This window comes from Peromyscus eremicus, chromosome 8a (genome assembly GCF_949786415.1).
Source record: "Peromyscus eremicus chromosome 8a, PerEre_H2_v1, whole genome shotgun sequence".
Classification (NCBI taxonomy): domain Eukaryota; kingdom Metazoa; phylum Chordata; class Mammalia; order Rodentia; family Cricetidae; genus Peromyscus; species Peromyscus eremicus.
In genome coordinates, this window is record NC_081423.1 from 4,140,086 (window position 1) to 4,161,103 (window position 21,018).

The 21,018-nt window shown below is 48.7% G+C and overlaps 1 protein-coding gene across 1 annotated transcript in view; it reads left to right on the forward strand.

The window, feature by feature from the left end:
- Positions 1-21,018, forward strand: part of LOC131916223 (uncharacterized) — a 130,064-nt gene that overhangs the window by 67,283 nt on the left and 41,763 nt on the right. Inside the window, 12 exon segments of the mRNA XM_059269531.1 lie at positions 711-873; positions 949-1,035; positions 3,717-3,780; positions 3,951-4,042; positions 4,552-4,656; positions 6,610-6,702; positions 11,188-11,317; positions 11,320-11,404; positions 13,580-13,647; positions 13,650-13,770; positions 17,887-18,080; positions 18,709-18,893. Of these exon segments, the coding sequence (XP_059125514.1) occupies positions 711-873; positions 949-1,035; positions 3,717-3,780; positions 3,951-4,042; positions 4,552-4,656; positions 6,610-6,702; positions 11,188-11,317; positions 11,320-11,404; positions 13,580-13,647; positions 13,650-13,770; positions 17,887-18,080; positions 18,709-18,893 (1,387 nt within the window).

Genomic DNA, 21,018 nt, shown 5'->3' on the forward strand with positions numbered 1-21,018 from the left:
CAAGGAACATGGAAGAGGCCAAAAAGAAAAGAAGGGGAGTGCTTGACTTAGTACACAGAGGTGTCTCAAGTGACCAAGCCCTGCAGAGACAAGAATGACTACCTTTATTGCCCCAATTCAAAGGCAAGGAAACTGAGGCACAGGACATTTGGTCCTTTACCCAAGGTTGTTCATCTAGCTGAAGACTGAGCCTGGATTCCAGATGTGGTCCTGGACTTCCGTTCCAACTGCTGTTCTCATTGGTGTAGTGAGATGCAGATGGCATTGGTGGGCAGACTCTGTGTGTGTGTGTGTGTGTGTGTGTGTGTGTGTGTGTGTGGTGTGTTCACATGTGTTTGGAGGCACATGAGTGCATGTGCACACGGAAGCCCCAGGTTGATCTCAGGAATCATCCTCAACCGTTTCCCACCTTGTTCTATGAGGCAGCCTCTCAATCAAGGCCAGAGCTTCCCATGTCTATTGCTCTTGGGGCCGCACCTGCCCCTTCCCAGGCTAGATTAGAGATGAGTCACCAGGCCCAGCTGGGATTTACGTGGGTTTGGGAATCTAAACTCTGGTCTTCTTGCAGGTGCCAGGCCTTGATGGGCTGCTGCGTGCCCAGTGTCACTCTCTGTGAGTTTAGGACAAGTTCCATCTGACTGGAGGACGCAGCTGTCCCCTGATCTTACCAGCTGTCTTAATGTCTGGGGCCTGTCTTTTCTCCACACCAGGCACCCCTGGCACCTCCTGGTCCCTCGGAGCCTCCTCTTGCAGGGGACCTTCACGGTGGACAAACAGCGCCAGCGTCACTTCCTGGAGACCAAGGCTGTCCCAAATGGCCAGGTGGAGATCCTACACACTGCGGTGCTGGGCTGCCAGGCTGGACACCCCTGTGTGAGTGGGCTGTAGGGAAAGCGGCCTCTGGAAGCAGGGTACCCACTTACCTCTGCACATGCATGTCTCTCCCAGATCTGCACAGGCCTGACCCACCCCTTCGATGATAAGGCTATCCCCAGGAGCCTCGAGGGGTTCCTGGAGGCTTGGAATCTGAGCAATGTAAGTGACCTTTCTAACCCAATCGTCCCTGTTCAGTTTTATCACCTCTGACCCAGACAAGTGCGATGTTTCCCTGCCTGGATTCTCTGTCTCGCCCATGTCCCCACTACAGTCTGCTTGGCAGCCACAGAGATCTTTACAAGATGCTCACAGAGTTCACGCCCCTGCTCCTCACAGCTTGTCTTAGGCTGGCAAGACATCGCTCTCACCCCCATTCATAGTTCAGCTTTGAGCATCTATATGACAGACAAGTCCACTTAGGTTTGCACGGCCACTCGGCCAGTCATGGATGCTCTGCGGGTCTGTAATGTTCCCATGAGCTCCCCCTGTCACCACTTCTCCACACCACAGGGGGTGTGGTGCTTGAGGAGTCACTGTAAGTCAGTTAGCTTGATGCTATTTATAGTCTGTTAGCTGGCAAAGCTAACAATGTCTCCTTTAGGCCTGTGGCTTCATGACTCTGGTACAGTGACTTCACGCTCCTGTTCAGTGTGAAAGCACAGTGAGCGATTGTTTAGTGAGTACATGTGACTGTGTCCCAATGCAACTTTGTGGGGCTGGAAGGATGGCTCAGCAGTTGAGAACATTTGCTGCTCATTCAGAGGACCCTAGTTCAGTTCCCAGCACCCACAACCACCCTTAACTCCAGCCCCAGGCTGTGGCGCCTCTGCCTCCACAGACACCTGCACTTGTACACACAGACACACGATTAAGAACACAAATAGCAGAAGGCAGAGCCAGGAGGACCTCTGGGAGTTTGAGGCCCACCTGGTCAAATTCCAGACCAGCCAGGACTATATGGTGAGACCCTGTGTCAAAATAAAATTTAAAAAAAAAATTTAAAACAAAACAGGCTGCATTGGCCGGTGGGCTACAGCCTGTGGCCTTTGAGTTACAAAGTCTTAGCACATACACTCTAGACTCACACTGCCTGTATGTCATTACAAGTTCGTGTCCCTGGGCCTCAGTTCCCTTTGCTGTGAGGTGGGCAGCCTGTCCCTTTTCACACAGAGGGCACATCTTCAAATATAATTGGTAACCTCCCCATTACTTACAAAGGACATGTGCACCAGGTCTCTTAGACTCTTCTTCCTGACCCTCTTGGGGCAGGGGGATCACCACAATCTCCAACGAGCATTTACTGAACACCTACTGTGTGCACGAGGAATAAAACAGTGCTTCTCTCCTCCAGGAAGGAAGAAGGAGCCAAGCAGGCAGTGGGGGCTGAGTGGACTCCAGGCTTGAGTTCCCATAAGTCAGCGGGGCTGTCAGTGGTTCCTCCGATGCTGGCCAGTGACATCCGAGGGGAAACGGTACAGAATGCCAACTCAGACACCTGCGGGGGTGGTTCCCAGTGGCTTTTACGGGTTTCTCAGCCGGAGATTGCTGAGTGACCTCCAGGCCAAACATAGCCACGCATGTGCTTTTGTGGCCTGCCTGCCTTGAGAACTGGAGATTTTAGACAAAGCCTGGATTTCTGCTGTTTATAAGAAAAGAAAAATAAGGTCTGGCCCTGCTTAGACTCAGATCCCAGCTGACAACATCTGGCCAGGAGCAGGGGCTGGGAGGCCTCCATTTACTGTCCTTCTGCTGTCTGCTCCGCTCAGAGCTGTGCCTTGGCCGGAGGCAGCTCCACGGGAGGGAGATCGCCTAGGCTCTGGGTTCTAGCCCTGCACTCAAAAGAGAACAGAAAGGTTGGTCGCACACGCTTTCCCCTGGCTGCTTCCTTTCCTGCCGTCTTCGTTCCAAGGTAAACCATGTTTGCTTATACAGAGTGAACAATCATATATGAGTCCTGGGCAGGCAATCGGGGTTCTTCGTCAGTACAGACAGGAAGAAATGACACCAACCAGCAATGGCATCATTGGCTTCCGGCACCTGCTGAACGGTTGTTGAGTGAATAATCGAGAACTATGTGTTTCCTCTTGTTGGGTTACATATTGCCCCTAATGTAGCAACTTAAAAATGTGTCTTTCAGTCCCTGAGCTCAGACCTGCAAAGGAATCTTAAAACTGTGAACCAGCACTACTGATTCCTTGCAGAGATGCTCTGGAAGAAGCCCCCTTTCCCCCGTTCTGCTTCAGAAGCTGCCTGCACTCCTTGGCCCTTCCAAAGACAGTAGAGGAGTTCACACTCTCTGTGTCTGACCGTGACCCTCCTACTGTCCCTCATAATGTCCTCATTTAGACGAAGATGGAAACCTGTCCCCATCTCCAGATCCCTTAATCACCTTTGTCCAGAGGCCATGTTGCCTCTGGCTCCAGGGTTAGGGTGTGGGTCTTGCTGTTCCCTTCTCCCACTCCAGTTCAGCTTTGATCTAGACTTCAGGCTAGAATTAGTGATTCTGCATTTATTAAGTACCTACTGTGTGCTGATACTAAGCTGTAGGAAGCTGGCAGTGAAGAAAATAGACTGACTGAGCCCCACTTTATGGGGAGGGTTTTTAACATTGCTTCTTCAAGCCCACCCACCACGTCTAGCTAAGAGCACTGGTGTTGCCCTGCTGGAGGGTCCAGCAGGCACTTGGCTCTGTTTCCTCTTCCATGAATGCAAGAGACTAGACTCACTTTGGACATCAGTCTCTGGGCCACTTGCTTTGCTCTCTGGCTTCTGATATGGCTTCTTTTGCATATGGATATGATGGTGACCTCTCTCCATGCCTCTGGTTCTCACACACTCAGGCTAAGAACAGTGAGGTCAAGGCTACATTAAAAGTCAACCAGGGGCTGGAGAGATGGCTCAGAGGTTAAGAGCACCGCTTGCTCTTCCAAAGGTCCTGAGTTCAATTCCCAGCAACCATATGGTGGCTCACAACCATCTGTAATGAGAGCTGGTGCCCTCTTCTGGCCTGCAGGGATATGTGCACTGTATACATAATAAATAAATAATTTAAAAAAAAAGAGTCAACCAGAAAGTCATTCTGCATCTGAAGGGTTTACACCAGGGCAGCTCTCAGCACGGAGGGATCCGGCACAGCGTGGCTTTGAATGCCACCCGTTCCTCCCAGGTGAGTGTCCCCAGGCTGGGCAAATGTTAGCTAGTGTCTGCCAAGGGGAGGCTGAGAACCTGCTATGGGGAGCATGCCTGTAATCCCAGCACTCAGGAGGTGAATCGGGATGATCAGGGTTCGAGATCATTCTTAGCTGAAGCCTGAGACTGTTTAACCTGGCTATATGAAGGCTTTTCTTTTAAACTTTTAACTTTTTAAATTATCATATATATGAATATGCCCATGCAGCCCTCTGAATGTGTAGCAGTCAGAGAACAACTTGAAGGAGTCAGTTCTCCGTTCACTATGTGGACCCTTGGACAGAACTCAGGTCATCAGGTTTGGAGGGGAGTGCCTTTACCTGCTGAGCCATCTTGCCAGCCTGAGACCTTTTCTTAAAAACAAAACAAACAAAAAAAACTAAATAAAGTAAAACAAGACAAAACAAAAAATGGAGTATGCTGGGGGAGCTGAGCAGGACCACTTGCAGGAGTGAAGGGCATGACTCCTCTTGGCTGTCTCCCTAGACCCTCCACTTGGACGGTGGCTTTGACCTCACATGGCCTCGACAAGGAGCATTTGACTTCAGTGTACATGTACAAGCTGCTACCAACCGCAATGCCACATCCCAGGTCAGGGGTGGGACTCTGCACCCGTGGAAGGGAAAGGGTCTTAATAATTCATCGAAGGGGACTAAGGCTGTGGCTCAGTTGGTAGAACACTTGTCTGGTGTACACGAAGCCCTGGGATCTATGCCCAGCACAGCATAACCAAGGCATGATGGTGCATAACTGCAATTCCACAGGAAGGTCAGGGGTTCAAGTCCATCGTCAACTACATAGAGTCTGAAGTCAGGCTGAGCTACATGAGACCTTTCTCCAAAAAATAAAAATAGCCAGTCTCTTTGTTAGGGTTTCTATTGCTGTGACAAAGCACCATAACCAAGGAAACTTATAAAAGAAAGCATTTAATTTGGCTTACAGGGTCAGAGGTTAGAGTCCGTGAAGGTGAAGCAAAGGCATGGCACGGGAACATCTTGATCCTCAAGCAGGAAGCAGAGAGTGCATATCAGGGAGGCTTTAAAATTTAATCACCCCACCCCACCCCTACCACGTGACACACCTCCTAATGCTTCCCAAACAGCCACCCACAGGGAATCAAGCATTCCAAACACCACGTCCAGAGAAGGGGCCCTGTATGAGGTGATGGGAGATAAGAGGGTGACAAGGTGGCCTGGGAAGCCAGCAGCCTGGTCCTTGTTTAGGTGGGAAGCATGGATGGGTCTCCTGAGTAGATGTTTGCCTTATCAGGACCACTCATTCTCTGACCACACCACGGCCCAGAGCAGCTCAGCCCCAGGCACCCACACTGCAGCCCAGAGTGGCCCTGCCCCACACACCCACACTGCAGCCCAGAGTGGCCCTGCCCCACACACCCACACTGCAGCCCAGAGTGGCCCTGCCCCACATACCCACACTGCAGCCCAGGGTGGCCCTGCCCCACATACCCACACTGCAGCCCAGAGTGGCCCTGCCTCACACACCCACATTACATCTCAGAGCAGCCTTACCCCATGTGCCCGCTTAAGGATCCAAGCAGGTGCCAGTGAGAGGGCGGAGAATTCGTGGTGTCTCTGAGGGCCAGGCCTTTCAGTAGGACCATCACTCCAGCCAATATTCCTGGCCAGAACTCAGGAAAACCCACCTGGCTGTGGGGAAGGCTGGGAAATGTAGTTTAGCTGTTTATCTTGGAGGAAACCCATGAATTAATCCCCTCGAGTAGCTGCTGTGGGTGGATTTCTGCATTCATTCATTCCCATGTGCACACCATGTGTCTGCCTTATGCCAGCCTCCACTGGGTGATGGGTGGTGTCTTAGGGTTTTATTGCTGACAAGAGACACCATGACCATAGAAAGTATTATAAAAAAAAAAAACATTTAATTACGGTGGGCTTACAACTTCAGAGGTTTAGTCCATTATCATCATAGTGAGAAGCATGGCAGCATGCTGGCAGATATGGTGCTGGAGAGGTAGCTGAGAGTTCTACATCTGGATCCACAGGCAGCAGAAGTGAAGATTGTGTCCCACACTGAGCATAGCTTGAGCATGAGACCTGAAAGTCCACCCCTACAGTGACACACTTCCTCCAACAAGGCCACACCTCCTAATGGTGCCACTCACTAGGGCTAAACATTCAAACATGAGAGTCTATGGGGGCCGTTCCTATTCTAACCACAGGTGGCTTAGACTTGTCTCCAACTCCAAGGAGCTCTGAAGCCAGTGGGTGCCCAGCTCATTCAAGTTCAGTTCCTAGCCCTATGCTCACTAGCTGTGTGACCTTAGGTAAGTCACTTAGTGCCTCCTAGCCTCAGTTTTGCCAGCTGGAAAATGGGGTGGTAGAGCAATGTGAGGTTCAACAAGGTGATGGTCAGGGAGCTAGGAGCACAGTGCAGGATTCATGGTCAGGGTCCAATAGGAGGCAGGGGCAACATGAAAGGAGCTAGGGGCACCCCAACACCAGCTCTCCAGTGTCTTACTAAGGACAATGGAATCTCACTCCTCTACCCTTTCCTATATCCCAATAGGTCTTGGTCCAGCTGAACAAATCAAGCTCCCACTTGGCATTTTCCTTGCAGCTCCAACCTCCAGATGGCCTTGCCTTCCCACCCAGCTTACAGGTATGGATATTGCTCGTGAGATGACCTTGAACTGCCTCCCAGGTGTCTCTGCATTGCTCACAGGAAGAGAGGGTAGGAGGAGGGGATGAAGACCTCTGAGCTTCAGCAGAATCAAGGCCAGGTGGCAGGGGGCCTTCAGTCATTGCCTAGGCCAAGTGGTCTTTAACTCTGGGGCATGAAGGCTTGGGCTTCTCCCTTAGACATGGAGAGAACTTAATTTTCCTCCTAACCTTGTCCTGTGTTGTTGTCTAGGCAAAGCCATAGTGTCTAAGTTAGGGTTTCTATTGCTGTGAATAGACATCATGACCATGGCAACTCTTAGAGAGGAAACCATTTAATTGGGGCTGGCTTACAGTTTCAGAGGTTTAGTTTATTATCATTGTGGTGAGACATGGTGGCATGCAGGCAGACATGGTGCTGGAGGAGCTGAGAGTTCTACATCTGGATCCACAGACAGCAAGAAGTGAACTCTGTACCATACTGAGCATAGCTTGAACATGGGAGACCCCAAAGGCCACTCCCACAGTGACACACTTCCTCCAACAAAGCCATACCTCCTAATAGTGCCACACCCTATGGGGGACATTTTCTTTCAAACTACCATGAAGCATTAATCTAATTAATCTTTATCAATAAAAAATCGGGAGTCAAATATTGGAGTAAGAACCTGAAGGGATCAGAGAACCAGAAGCAGCAGCAGTTGCTTTCTACCTCTTCTGTTCCTCAGTCCCACAGGGCAGAGATCCTCTCTGAGTGCTGCCTTATCACTTCCTGTCTCCTCTTTCTACAGTCCTACAAACCTCTATGGTCAGCTAGTGACTAGCTCCACTCTCTGACTCCAAGCAAGCTTTATTTGTCAGAACACATTCAAAATGTTACACAACATTTCCCCCTTTTTGTCTAAATAAAAAGCCAAGGTTTTAGCTAGCATATTAAAACTATATACAATAAATACAATAACTATATACAAATATATACAGACAATAATTACACTAACAATATCTAGTCCATTTGCATTTAACAAATTCAGAAAAAAAATACTCCATTATCTGTCCTATCTTAGTGAATCCAAAGTGTTGTATCTAATTCACTATTTTAACTTGCATTGCCAACCACAAACTATTTTTTATGTCTCTCAACCTTATATACTTTACACCTCTTTTATGAGTGTCTTTTCTAAATTTGTTAAAAAGGAAAACTATAACTATCTAGTCTTCAACTCCATCAGAGACCTGAGAAGGATATAATATTACCTGAGTAAATAGGAAGTGCAGAGCAAACAACTTCTAAAACTAAGAAATGATAGAGACAGTTGGCTGCCTGGACAGTCATCCAAAGTCCCTCTGCAATATGGGGGCATCCATCTTTGGCCTATAGGCCTAGAATATCTGACAGACTTTTCTGTGAAACAAGATTTTTGAAGGACTGTTCCACCTTGTCTTGGAAAGGTTCGGCAATCACTTTCTTTTGTGCTCTGCTTGTCCATCTTGGACAGCATACTGTCAGTAATTGAGGCAAGAGCAGTTTCTTGCCCAGTAGATAACTTTTGCCACAAAGAAAGTAAACTCCATATGGAGTTTCTTCGATGCTCATCACCTTCTCTGAAGTAGATTGGTGCTGCCAGGAGCAGACATGTTTCACTGTCATAAAAAACAAAACAAAACAAAACAAAAAACAAAAAGATCTTATATTATTAAAACATCTTAAATGCCATATTCTGTAGATCTCTGAAGTGTTTGAAGACATCTGTCTATCTAAAATATATCTATTTTACCTTGAAAACATACCTAACATGACTACAAGTTTGATGGTAATAGGTGACTAACTACTGACCTGCATTTCTTTATTATCCTAAATAGTTTGTAATAATAATTTTTAAGGACTAGAAATTTACATTACATTGTTAAATGAGTTGTGTAGGTACAATACCTTGAACAAGAATAGAAACATATGTACAGTATGTTCTAACAAAAATAATCTTAAATTTGTATCAATATACAAAAATACCTTAAACAAGAGTAGGAATATATACATGATATAACAAAAATAACCTCAAATTTGTATTAATATACAAAAATCCATACCAATATAAAATATTTAAGAGTAGTAGTTGCTTTTTTGGTTTAAAAGTAGATTCAATAATCTATTCTTTCATCCTGTCATTTCTATATCCTCCCTTTTTCTTTTTAGAACAAGATCCCTGAATCTAATCCCTTCTTCAGCTTTGTTCCTGACCATTACCAATAACAGCTTGTAACCAACACCCCTAAACAATGACAATTACCCATAACCCACTGAATGACCAAAACCCACCCACCCCACCGCTTGCGAATGTGAGCATTGTGTTCTTAAAATTACTTCCTGCTGTCTGGGGGCAATGGCATCTTTAGGGGACCCTGAAAAGAAATTGGGATATGGTCAAGTCCTGGGAGAGGTAGCTGTATCATTTGTTGTCCAGTCTCTGTGTAGTGGGAAAACACAGGGCTTATTTCAAGTCCTGGATCGAGTAGTCTGTGAGTCTGGACCATCTCAGCTAGCCACCTTGAAATTGTTCTGAGCAGTTTGTAGTCCAAAGCTGATCTTTGGGTGGTGTTTGTCAGCTTAGTGGTGTTATCATAGTCCAGGTGGAATCATTGTTGTGGGGCCCCATTCTCCTTTTGGAGACTTCAAAGGTTGCTGTTAGGAATGGTCATGGTTCACTGCAGAAAACTTAAACATTTTAATTATCATATGCAGCAGATTTCGAAGAGGTTAAAGGACCATAATTTGTTATGTACATCCAGAGTACAAAAACTTAATTCCTAGTTACCTGATAGAGACTCAAACCTGAAATCATGTACAGGAAACTAGATGAAGCCCTTTTCTTTAGTTAGTACTCTATATGACCAATAAATATCTATATGTCTGTAGAGAACAGTAGAGACAAACATTTGAGAAGATTTATGAAATTTTATTTTGTTGAAAATGTGATATACCAATAGGCCAATTTACTCTTTTTCTTGGGACATTTTCTCTGGATGATTTGTCCCTTTTCTTCAGATGTCTCATTTGTTCAGTGGTCTTCAGATTCCTTAGCTGAATTCTTTCATTCTCTTGGAAAGGCAAATAACAAAACCCTGCCCCAACCCTTACTTTGGGGAGGTTCTCTTTTGGCAAGTTATATCTAATCAAATGAAAAGCATTTGTTAGTCTTATAAATTAGTTTAGATTGAATGGTCACACTGTTTGATGAACTATCGCCTCTTCTAATCAAGAGGTCTCTCTTGTTTGAACCTAATCTTTTTCCTTCTTTTTTTTTTTTTTTCTGAGACAGGGTTTCTCTTTGTAGTTTTGATGCCTTTCCTGGAGCTTGCTCTTTAGACCAGGCTGGCCTCGAACTCACAGAGATCCGCCTGCCTCTGTCTCCCGAGTGCTGGGATTAAAGGCGTGTGCCACCACTGCCCGGCAGAACCTAATCTTTATCAATTTTGATGGTATCCTTAGCTTTTCTTCTCTTATGGAAAAAAAGCAAAACCTCTTCCCCAATGTACACATATCTTGGTTTCCATTCTGAGATCAACACATCTTTAAAGTATACAGGCTGATTTAATTCAGTAGGTTTTTTTTCTATTACCCAATGTCTCTCTGCAGCTGTCCATCCTTTCTCATTAGCATTCAAAAAATTTAAAGTTAATGAAGCATTGTGCAATCTATCTCTGAGGGGGGATCTTTATTACCCCTTTCTGTTTCTTAAGCATATCTTTTAGAGTTCAATTAGCTAGCCTAGAGCTTACTATGTAGTGCAAGATGACGTTGAACTCTGGATCCTCCTGTGTCTATCTCCAAAGTGCTGAGATTACAGGCATATACCACCAAACTCACCTTATGCATCCTCTCCACTTCTAAAGGTCTTGGTATATAGCCCAGGCTGACTTGAAATAGTAACTCCTATCTCAAGCCCCAGATGCTAGGATTATAGGTGTGCACCACCATACTTGGCTTAAGAACCAAGTTTTGCCCATGTAGAGCCACACTGACTGGTCTGGGACTCTACAGCTTGCTGGGCCCCTGGGAAGCAGGAGGCAGTCAGGGGATAGTGGCATGTTCTGGAAGCTCTTGGCCACAGCTACACATGGAAGTTTAAGTCATCCTCCCTTCTCTCTACTTGTCTCTCTTTTTGGGGCAAGATCTCCCTTTGTAGCCCAGGGGTCCTCAAACTCATGATCCTCCTGCCTCAGCGTCCTAAGTGTTGGGATGACAAGCATGTGCCAGCTTAGGTGTCCTCTGCTGCGTCAAATACTGATGTGAGCTCTGGAGCTAAGGATCAGCTAGGACCCAGACTCAGGAGCTGGGGTTGGGATGTTGGCCTGGTTTCTCCCGTTTGCCGTCAGGGAGCCCTTGGAGTTGCCCTGGGCTTGAGTGTCTCTTGGAGGGCGGCCATGCTTACCCAGGCCTCTGCCGACCCTTCGTCCCTTCCAGCTTCCTGCTCTCTCTGCCTTCCTACAGGTGCAGGCTGCCACAGTACATCACAAGGAACGCAGAGTGGACGTGTCCCTGTCTGTGCATGTGTCCAGCCATGAGCTGCTTCTGTTAGAGGTGGACACCAGCAAGCAACACAGCAGGAACCGCTGGGGCTGGGACTTGAGGTCTCTCTCCACCAGGCTGTCTTCAGCACCCCCAGAGCCCTTCAGCTACAGCTGTCCTCCATGGTCACCCCAGCAAGGTAGCGGCCCCTGGGTGCCCTGAAAAAGCCTTAGGACCTCCAGGGACTGAGGCTAGTGTCTTGCTTGTGAGAAGCCATCCCCGCAGGCCCCTGATCCTCGAGACCGCCTGGATCAGCTCTGATGTAACGTTCTTGGCAGGAAGGCTCTGAGGGCAGGAGGTGGCGTTAGTTTTTCACACACTCCTTTACTCATATACTCTGAAACTGAAGCAGGATTGTGAGTTTGAGTCCAGGCAAGGCCACAGAGAGAGACTCTATCTCAAATGATTTCTTTCCCAAAAGAAGAAAATAAGTCACCAGACAGTCACAGGGACTGCCCAGTTCCTGCCTTTCTCCTCTCTGACCATTCAGTGAGCCCCCAGGATGCCATGTAGTTGAGAACCTGGGGCTGGGAGCTGGGTCGGACTCAGAACTGTTATTCCTTCCTCTGGTTCCCAGGACTTCTATACCCTAGCTGCTCAACCATTTGTCTGATTGTATCCTTATCCCCATCTATCGAGGCTTGAGGCAGATTATTATTATTATTATTATTATTATTATTATTATTATTACTATTATTAATTTGAAACAGGGTCTCACTGTGTAGCTCTGGCTGTCCAGGAACTCACTCTGTAGACCAGGCTGGCCTCAAACTCACAGAGATCTTCCTGTCTCTGCCTCCCGAGTGCTGGGACTAAAGGTGTGGTCACCACGCCGATTTGAGGCAGATTATTAAACATGAGTACTCTCTGTCGTCTGTCAACATGTCACCAGCCTAGGTCTGGTCTGGAAGATCTCAGTAGAGGGCTGGACGGTGAGTTCTCAAGCTTTGAGGTCATACGGTGAGACGCTGAGAACAGGGCAGTGTGTGCTGCTCAGAAACAGAGCAGGACCATGCTCCAGTAAAACTTGACTGTAAAAGCAGTGCTGGGAAGACTGGTTACCAGCCTTGTTCTGGGTTAACCAATAAAACACGTGAGGCAACTGGCAAGATGGACGGGAAATGAAAAGTAGGAAGAAGTGGGCGGTGCTTGAGGTGCCGCTGGCAGGACAGCGCGAGCCAAACCTGTGCCGGGGCCAGGAGCCAGCTCAACAGCCCCCAGTTCATCTAGCTGTAGACCACCTCACAGAAAAGACCTTAAACATGAGCATAAACACAAATGTGAGCATCCAAGCTCCAATTATGCCACATGCCTCAGTCTCCTCATCTGGATGGTGGGGGTTGTGGCATGGTTAGCCCTCCCAAGGCTCCTGTGAGGAGTCTGATAAGGCGCTTGGCAGTGACTGTGCATGGGGCGGTGGTCAAGACTGATCTGTCACGGCGCTGCAGCAGTGGGGCAAAGGACCGAACCACCGGATTGTCTGCTTGTAGCCTTCACACAATCAGCTCCCATCTAACCGTCACTCAGCCAGACGTGTGCCAGGCTGGGGGCCTGGGAGGGCAGGGACCATCAAGCGGCAGCCTGTCCCCTCCAGTTCAGTGTATCGATCAAGACCCACATCCCAAGGCCTGCCTTGTTTGTCTCCTAGTGGGGAAAGCGATAAGACCCTTGAGAAGGAACGCAGGGAGATGGCCTTCCGTGTGAAGCAGGGTCCCACAAGGGCTAGCCTCTGCCTGGGTTAGTAGTTCCACCTGACTCCCTACTGGACAGACAGACAACTCTCTGTGTTGAGGGCACACAGCTAGAGAGTGGCACCACTGGTGTTTGAACCCAGGCTTGTCCGACTCCAAAGCCTGTGGTCTGGGTGCCCAACTTCCCTGCCTCCCTTTGCACGGAGCCCTGGTAGAGCACTCTGCAATGGTTCTCCCCAGGACTTCCGGGAGCACCGTCTGAGGTCCAGAGGCCACCTGTTTACCATCTCTGTGTTTGTTACTTTCCTGGTCTGGAAGAAAACAGCTGCAAGAAGCAGCTTGGGAGGCAGTTACTTTGGCTCACAGTTTGAGGGTGCAGCCCACCACAGAGGGAGCTGCCCAGAGCCGGGGCAGGAATAGGAAGCTGCTTGCTAACATCTTGGTGGATGAGGCAGCAGGGAGGACAGGAAGTGGGGTAAGGCTATAAACGTTAAGGCCCACCCCTCAATGATCCACTCCTCTACCAAGATTCCATCTCCCAAAGGCTCCACAGCTCTCCCAAAACAGCGCCTCCTGCTGGGGACCTGCAGAGACCGCCACAGTCCCCATCACGTTCCTCCTAGGGCACAGCTGTTTTCCAAGGTGATGCTGGACCAGGACTCAGCACAGCTGCTCCTAGGGATATCTGAGGGAGACTAGAAGGCTGGGTCCTCAGCCTGCGGAGCCTTGCCCAGCACTCAGTGGCTGGCTGGACAAAAGTGCCCCCTGTCCTGAGCCTCAGGGGTGTGCTAAAGCAGAAGATGACATTCAAAGAAGATGAGAACTGAGCGACGCTGGATCATCAGGGTTCTCTAGAGGGACAGAGCTGATGGAATGAATATATATATGGGAGTTATTGGAGTGGCTTACCGGCTGTGGTCCAGCTAGCCCAACAATGGCTGTCTACCAACAGAATGGCCAAGAATCCAGTAGTTGTTCGGTCCACGAGGCTATCCTGAAGAAGCATGCTCTAATGCCAGTAAGGAGTGGACTTGCCACCTAGAGTGAGAGCGAGCACACAGGCAGAGAGCAAGCTTCCTTCTTCCATGTCCTTATATAGGCTGCCAGCAGAAGGTGTGGCCCAGATCAAAGGTGGATCTTCCCACCTCAAAAGATCCAGATCAAAGGTGGATCGTTCCACCTCAGAAAATCCAGATTAAAGGTGGGTCTTCCTACTCCAAATGATCTAATTAAGAAAAGTCCCTCACACGTATATCCAGCCACTTGGGTTTTAGTTAATTCCAGATGTAGTCAATTGACAACCAATAGTAGCCACCACAGATGCTTTGGGCATCTTGGGCGACTGCTTCCTGTGAACTCCCAGGGTAGACTGACTTCAACACCAAGAGAACTTGGCAAAGAGAATCTTCTACTAACAAAACTGCAGAGGCTTCCTTATGCAGGACTTGTCAGAGCTTTAATATTCAAATGAACATTGTCTACCTCTAGAAGGGGTACCTGGGCACAGAGCCTCTCAGGCTAGAACAGACGAGAACCACTTACCTGGGCCAGCCGGTCAAGATGTGTTTGCTGCCAAGCCCAACAGAGCCGAGTTTGATCCCCAGGACCCACACAGTGCAAATTGTCCTCTGATCCCCACATCTGCACTGTGGTTTGTGCCCCACTCCCAATTTTATTTTGAAAGAACTTCCTTACCTGAAATGCTTGGAATCTTTTGAGGTGGGAAGATCCACCTTTGATCTGGATCTTTTGAGGTGGGAAGATCCACCTTTGATCTGGGCCACACCTTCTGCTGGCAGCCTATATAAGGACATGGAAGAAGGAAGCTTGCTCTCTGCCTGTGTGCTCGCTCTCACTCTAGGTGGCAAGTCCACTCCTTTACTGGTATTAGAGATGTTTTGGATTTTAGAACATTTTAGATTTTCAATCTAAAATTAGAAATGTTTTGGATTTTAGAACATTTTAGATTTTCAGACTGAGGCTGTGTCGTGGTGGTTTGTTTGTTTGTTTTCTGAGACAGGGTCTTGTGTAGCCCAGGCTGGCCTCCAGTGCTCTGTGTAGCCAAAGGTGGACTTAAACTCCTAAATTCTAGGATTACAGGAGTGCACCACCGTGTCTGGTTTCCATGGTGCCAGGCTTGCACTCAGGGCTCTGGGCATGCTCAGTAAGCACTCTACCCATGGGACCCTATCTCCAGCCATCCATGGTGCTTTTTAATTAATTAATTTATTAATTTATTTATTATTTGGTTTTTTGAGACAGGGTTTCTTTGGTAGCTTTTGATGTCCTAGAACTTGCTCTGTAGACCAGGCTGGCCTCGAACTCACAGAGTTCTGGGATTAAAGTCGTGCACCACCACTGATCAGCAGTGCTTTTTATTTTGACCCAGTTTCAATCTTCTGAAGTCAGATGTGTGACTGTTAGGCCATATGACTGGCTGTTCTGACATCATTGTAGACTTAGGGAAATTTTGGGAATGGCACCAGGAATCTGACTTCCCCTCTGCTAGTGAGACATTGTCTTTTGTTTTTTCATTCTCACATGAGTGTATGAGCAGTGTTTTTACCCGCCCAGCTGTCTCCCCACCACCCTTACACCACCCACTTTAAACGTTCACCCATGTCACACTGGGGACCACGATTCTGGCCCATGAGCCTTGGGAAGGGGGACACCTGCATTCTATACTCAAGCCAAAGCACAATCCCACCACCAGCACGCTTCCTCTGTCTAGGTCCAATACTCAGGAGCCTGAGGCAGGATGATCTTGATTGAGGCTAGCCTGGACTACATAGTGACGCCCTGTCTCAGAAACAAACTAAACCAATAAAATCTTCCCTTTTCTTTTTCGAAGACATTTTTAAAAAGTTGTAAAGATTTGTTTTTATTTTGTATGGGTGTTTTCCCTGCATGTCAGCACCACCTGCATATGGTATCTACAGAGGCCAGAAACTGGGGTCCTCTAGAAGAGTGACCAGTGCTCTTAACCACTGATCCATCTGTCCAGGCTCCTCCTTCCCCTCTCTATTTCCTTCTCAGATGTCAATGATCTGCCATAGATGGGCATTTGTGTTCAGCCCTAGAATCCACGGTTTCAGAATTCTCCATGACATCTTTGAGGAAGTTGAGCTTAGTGACCTGAAGTCAGGGTCTGTTTCTCTTCTACCTGTGGCTGCAGGAACACACTCAAACAAAGGCTGAACAGTCAGCTGAGGTTACTCCCCCCATCCCTCATCCTTGCAAGATTCTAACTTTATTTGAGATTTGGTTCCAGGCTGTCTGCACTCTGCCTGTAGGTCTCAGCCTTCCTTGTTAGTCTTGGTGTTTTTGATGGTGTGAAGCATTAACAGGCTCCAGAGGTCAGGGTTGCACATTAAGAAAGTACATTCAGACAGAGCGCCCTTCCTACAATCAAAGTATATATGACCACAGCATCTTCCTACAGGGCACGGGGGCCCAGGTTTCAAGACCCAAACTCTCTGCCCTTCTATCAGCCCTGCGGGTACGGTGCTTTGGTAAGGGCAGGGAATGAAAGGTATGTGTCACCATACCAGGGAGAAAAGCCATGGCTTCATGGACGCAAGGCAGGCACTCTACCAAATGAGCCACACCCCCAGCCTGTCTTTATTTAACTTAGTAACAGCAAAAACAATTTTATTTAAATATCTAATTGCTCCAGCACTATTTATTGAAAAGTCTTTCTGGTCTCTCCTGAATTACCTTTGATCCTTTGTCAAACATCTCAGTTAGCACACATGGGTTGTTCGCAGGCAGCAACCTGACTGGCTGGCATTTTAGTTTCAAGATTCTCGTGGCGCCTGACCCTTGCTATCCACGTTTTGAGGATGGAGATGAAGAGGCTCACATTTTGTAGTACACGTCTTAGTTACCGTTCTCACTGCTGCAAAAACAATTGAAGGAAGGAAGGGTGCATTGGCCACAGTTTGAGGTTACAGCGCCATGGCGGACAAGGTGGGGCAGCGAGCTTGGGTATTGGTTAAAATATTAAGGCAACTCCATGTAGTTAAAAGGGAGGTTTATTTTGTGGGGTAACTTACAAGTGAAGGGATAGGTTACAGGGTCTGGGAAAGGTGCAGCGCAGTCCGGCGGTGTTCTCTGGAGAACAGGAACCAAGAGAGCCAGCCCATCCGGATCTCGGGTCTTCAGGGTCCTCTCTCGGCTCCGCCTTGTAGGCGTGACAGTTACCGAAGTCTCAAAGTGGGTGGTATTTCCAGGCCAAAGCTGGAACGGCTACCCACTGCACTTGGGGCAGCTGGTCTCATTGCATCCAAAGTCAAAAACCTCCTTTTTACTCAGTCAGCCCATGCGGCCGTGCTGCCTACATTTAGGATGGGTTTTCTCACATCAGTTTACCCAGCCTAGAAGCCCCCTCACAGACATGCGCAGAGGTGTGTCTTCTAGGCTATTCTAGAGCCTGTCAGGTAGACAGTCAAGATGAACTGTCACAGCGTGGCAGCATGGATTCCCTTGGGGCATGTAAGTTTGCCATCAGGTGTTGGAGGAGTCTGTGAGAAAGTTGTTTCAGGAGAGTGTGGAGCCTGCAATAGAGCTGATCTGGAAACACAGATGAAGCTGTCCCAACAGCCGGCGGGCCTCCAGGTGCACATCTTCCCTGCACAGGAGCCCATCAGAGCCACTTCCCTAGCCTGTAACTCCAGGTTGGGTCTCTCAGCGCTTCCTCGGTGCCATGTTGCTGACTGTACATCGGGCTGTCACAGTGGGCCTGTGGTGGGAATGGAGCACAGGAGTCAGCAGAAATCCCTTCACCAGGCTAGCTGCCTTTAGTCATGTGGGCCTAGAACATCCTGATAGGGGCTGTGGACCACAGTCCCTTCCACAAGTGTTGGCCTCACAGTACCACAGATCTAACAACTTCCTACCCAATATTCTGTTCCTTCCTCTTCTCCCCCACAGGTTCTGTTAAGGTGGCCACCAACTCAGCCATGCTGAGCTTCCTCCTGCAGGATAAGCATGAGGAGACAGGGAACAGTAGTTTGCACAGCATGACCCGCACCCTCATCCAGAACTGCAGCCAGGCCTTGCCAGCAGAGCTCCAGTTGAGAGGGCGGTGGCAGACCTCCTCCGGAGCCCTCAGGGACCAGGCCAGTGTCCATGTGACTTGATCAGCCTGGCCCTGGATGGGACCTGCACCTGGGATCCTGGGCATCGTCAGCTTTCAGGCAATGTGACTGACAGCTTCAGCCGGTTGAGGGACGCAGGTAGGAGGGGTCTCAGCTGTGTGGTTTCTCCCAGACTCTGAAGTCCTAGAACCAAGGGCAGGGGCAAAAGAGACCCCTGGAGCCCAAAGCTGTGGCTCCAGGCCTTTCTGTGACTTATGCTTGTTGGACAGCCCGACCTCCTGCCCTAATTCCTAGGGCCTGTTCTTTAGACGCCTGAAGAAGCCCAAGATGTCTCAGCAATGGGTAGATACACTGTCACCCTGGTCCCTTGTTCTAAGACTTGGGCCTTTTTCTTGGTAACAGGGAGCCCCCAGGGATAGAGGTCTGACTCTAAATATGAATGGGACTTGCAGTGGATCAGATGAACTCACTGCTGCTGGGGGACAGGAAAGTTGTATGTGACACTCCTGGAGTCTCTGGGGACAGTGGGACTCTAGGAGTCTGTTTTGGGGCTCAGGGGTCCTGCAGAATTCTAGCTCCATTCTGACACATTCTGGATTGGGCCCTTTTGATGATCTCTTGGCTTCCAGCCACTGCCATCTGTTCTGCTGTAGGAACAGCCTCCAAGGCTGGGGTGCAAGTAACTGATGCCCAGGATTCTTCCAACCACTCAGCACAGATGGAATTGTGGAGTGCAAACTGTCACCTCAATGCCCACCTTAACTCCTCAGGCCCCACCATGCCCAGCCACAGGCACTGGGCCCTCCCCTTCTCCATATATGGCCATGGGCACATCTAGGTGGGGGCTGGGTTTGGTCCACCCAATGTGGCAGAAATCAAGGGACCTTGTAGGCTAGACAGTGAAACAGTTGTTTTTCTTGTTGCTGGGGTGCAATACCTGGCAAAGGGTTGGTCTTGGCTCACGGTTTTAGGGCACAGTCCATGGTGGGAGGAAGGGAGGGGTGCGAGGCAGATGCTCACATGTCCTGCAGTCAGGAAGCAGGAGAGATGGATGGTGGCGCTCGGCTCCCTCCCTCCATGTTATTCAGTCTGGGAGTGTAGCCTAGGGAATGCTGCTGCCCACATTCAGGCGGGTCCTCCCACCTCAGCCTAATCTAGAAAATCCCTTAGGAACACGCACAGAGGCTTAGCTCTTCCTTGATTCTACATCCTGTCAGGTTGAGAATTGCTAGCAGCCATCACAAGGAAGCTGCCCACAGTCATCCACTGTCACTCATATGGTCACTGTCACTGATATGGTTGTAAAGGATGGAGCCAGGCTTGGAGAGGCAGGCTTATCATCCTAGCTACTTGGGAGGCTGAGGCAGGAGGATTATAAATTCAAAGCCAGCTTGGGCAATTTTGTGACACCCTATCTCAAGAAGAAAAAAAATTTTTTTGAGGCAGGATTCCTCTGGGTAGCCTCTGCTGTCCTGGAACTCACTCTGTAGACCAGGCTAGCTGTGAACTCACGGAGATCCACCTGCCTCTGCCCCCGGAGTGCTGGGATTATAAAGGCATGCGCCACCACCACCCAGCTCAAGAAGAAAATTGAAAAGAGGGTTACAGTTGTGACCCCAGAGATAGAATGCTTGCCTAGCTTGTGTGAGGTCCTGGACTCAATCCCTAGACACACATACACTCACAACACACACACACACACACACACACATTCACACACACACATTCACACATACACATTCACACACACATTTACACTCACACACTCACACACACATTCACACACATTCACACTCACACACACATTCACACACACTCATGCACACACACACACACACACACACACACACACACAGAGTCACCTTTGTGCCTGTCATGGGGCTTGTCAAACCATCATGGAGAACATGTGTATTTCTATGCCTCTTTCCTCATCTGAAAGGTGAGCTGCTGACAGTCACTGCCTCCTGTAGAGGCTCAGATGAGGAACCTTCTAGAACAGTGCCTAGTGTCAGAATGCACAGACACTTTGGGGTCAGGTTGAAAGACCCCCGAAGGCAGTCTTCCCTCAGGAGAGACCCTCGCCTCCAAGGAAGACACCGAGACCACGAATCAGATGCAAACAGCAAGAGGCTTTATTCAGGAACACGGGTACCCGGGGCGACACAGACTCTCGAGAAGCTCAAGGGACTGGCGCGCCCACGGGCTGGAGCAGAGGGTTTTTATAGGGTCGGGCACGGGTACAGAAACAAGAAGCCCGGTTACAGAGTTTTGATTGGATGATGCAAATGAGGCCAGTTCTGATTGGATGATTCATATGAGGCCAGGTTCGAACCCAGGTCAGCTCGTGGTTTCTCCCCGAGCTCGCCCACGCCTAGCTTCTGTCTAGGGTACAGGGTGTTTTTCTGACCTTTTAGTTCCTTGCTCTGGGGCCTGGTGGCTAAGTACAAATGTTCTGTTTATCCCATGTCCGTTAACTGAACTCCTCAGTACCTCTCAGGCTTTATTCATAAGCAGCTGAGCTAAGCTATGTTAGGCGGGGAGGCTGGGGGTCTTTCATTCCCCCATTTTCTTATCTCAGGAATGGAATCCTCCATTCATGGGGAAGATTGGTGACGCGACTCGGGCTCCGTCTGGTTGAGCCTTTGATATTGCTGGGTTAATACCAAAGTCTGAACAATAGAGATGCGTTCCCTGATAAATTGGACAAGTCTATTTATGATACAGGGCCCAAACGTCAGGAGGAATAATAGGATCAGAAGGGGTCCCAGTAGGGTGGAAATGAGGGTGGTGAGCCAGGGGGACCTTCTGAACCATCCTTCAAACCATCCCTGTTGCTCTTCAAAGAATTTTTGTCTCTGTTCTAATCTCTTTCTTAATTTCGCCATACTATCTCGTACCACCCCAGTGTGGTCGGCATAGAAGCAGCATTCTTCCTTGAGGGCAGCGCATAATCCCCCTTCCTG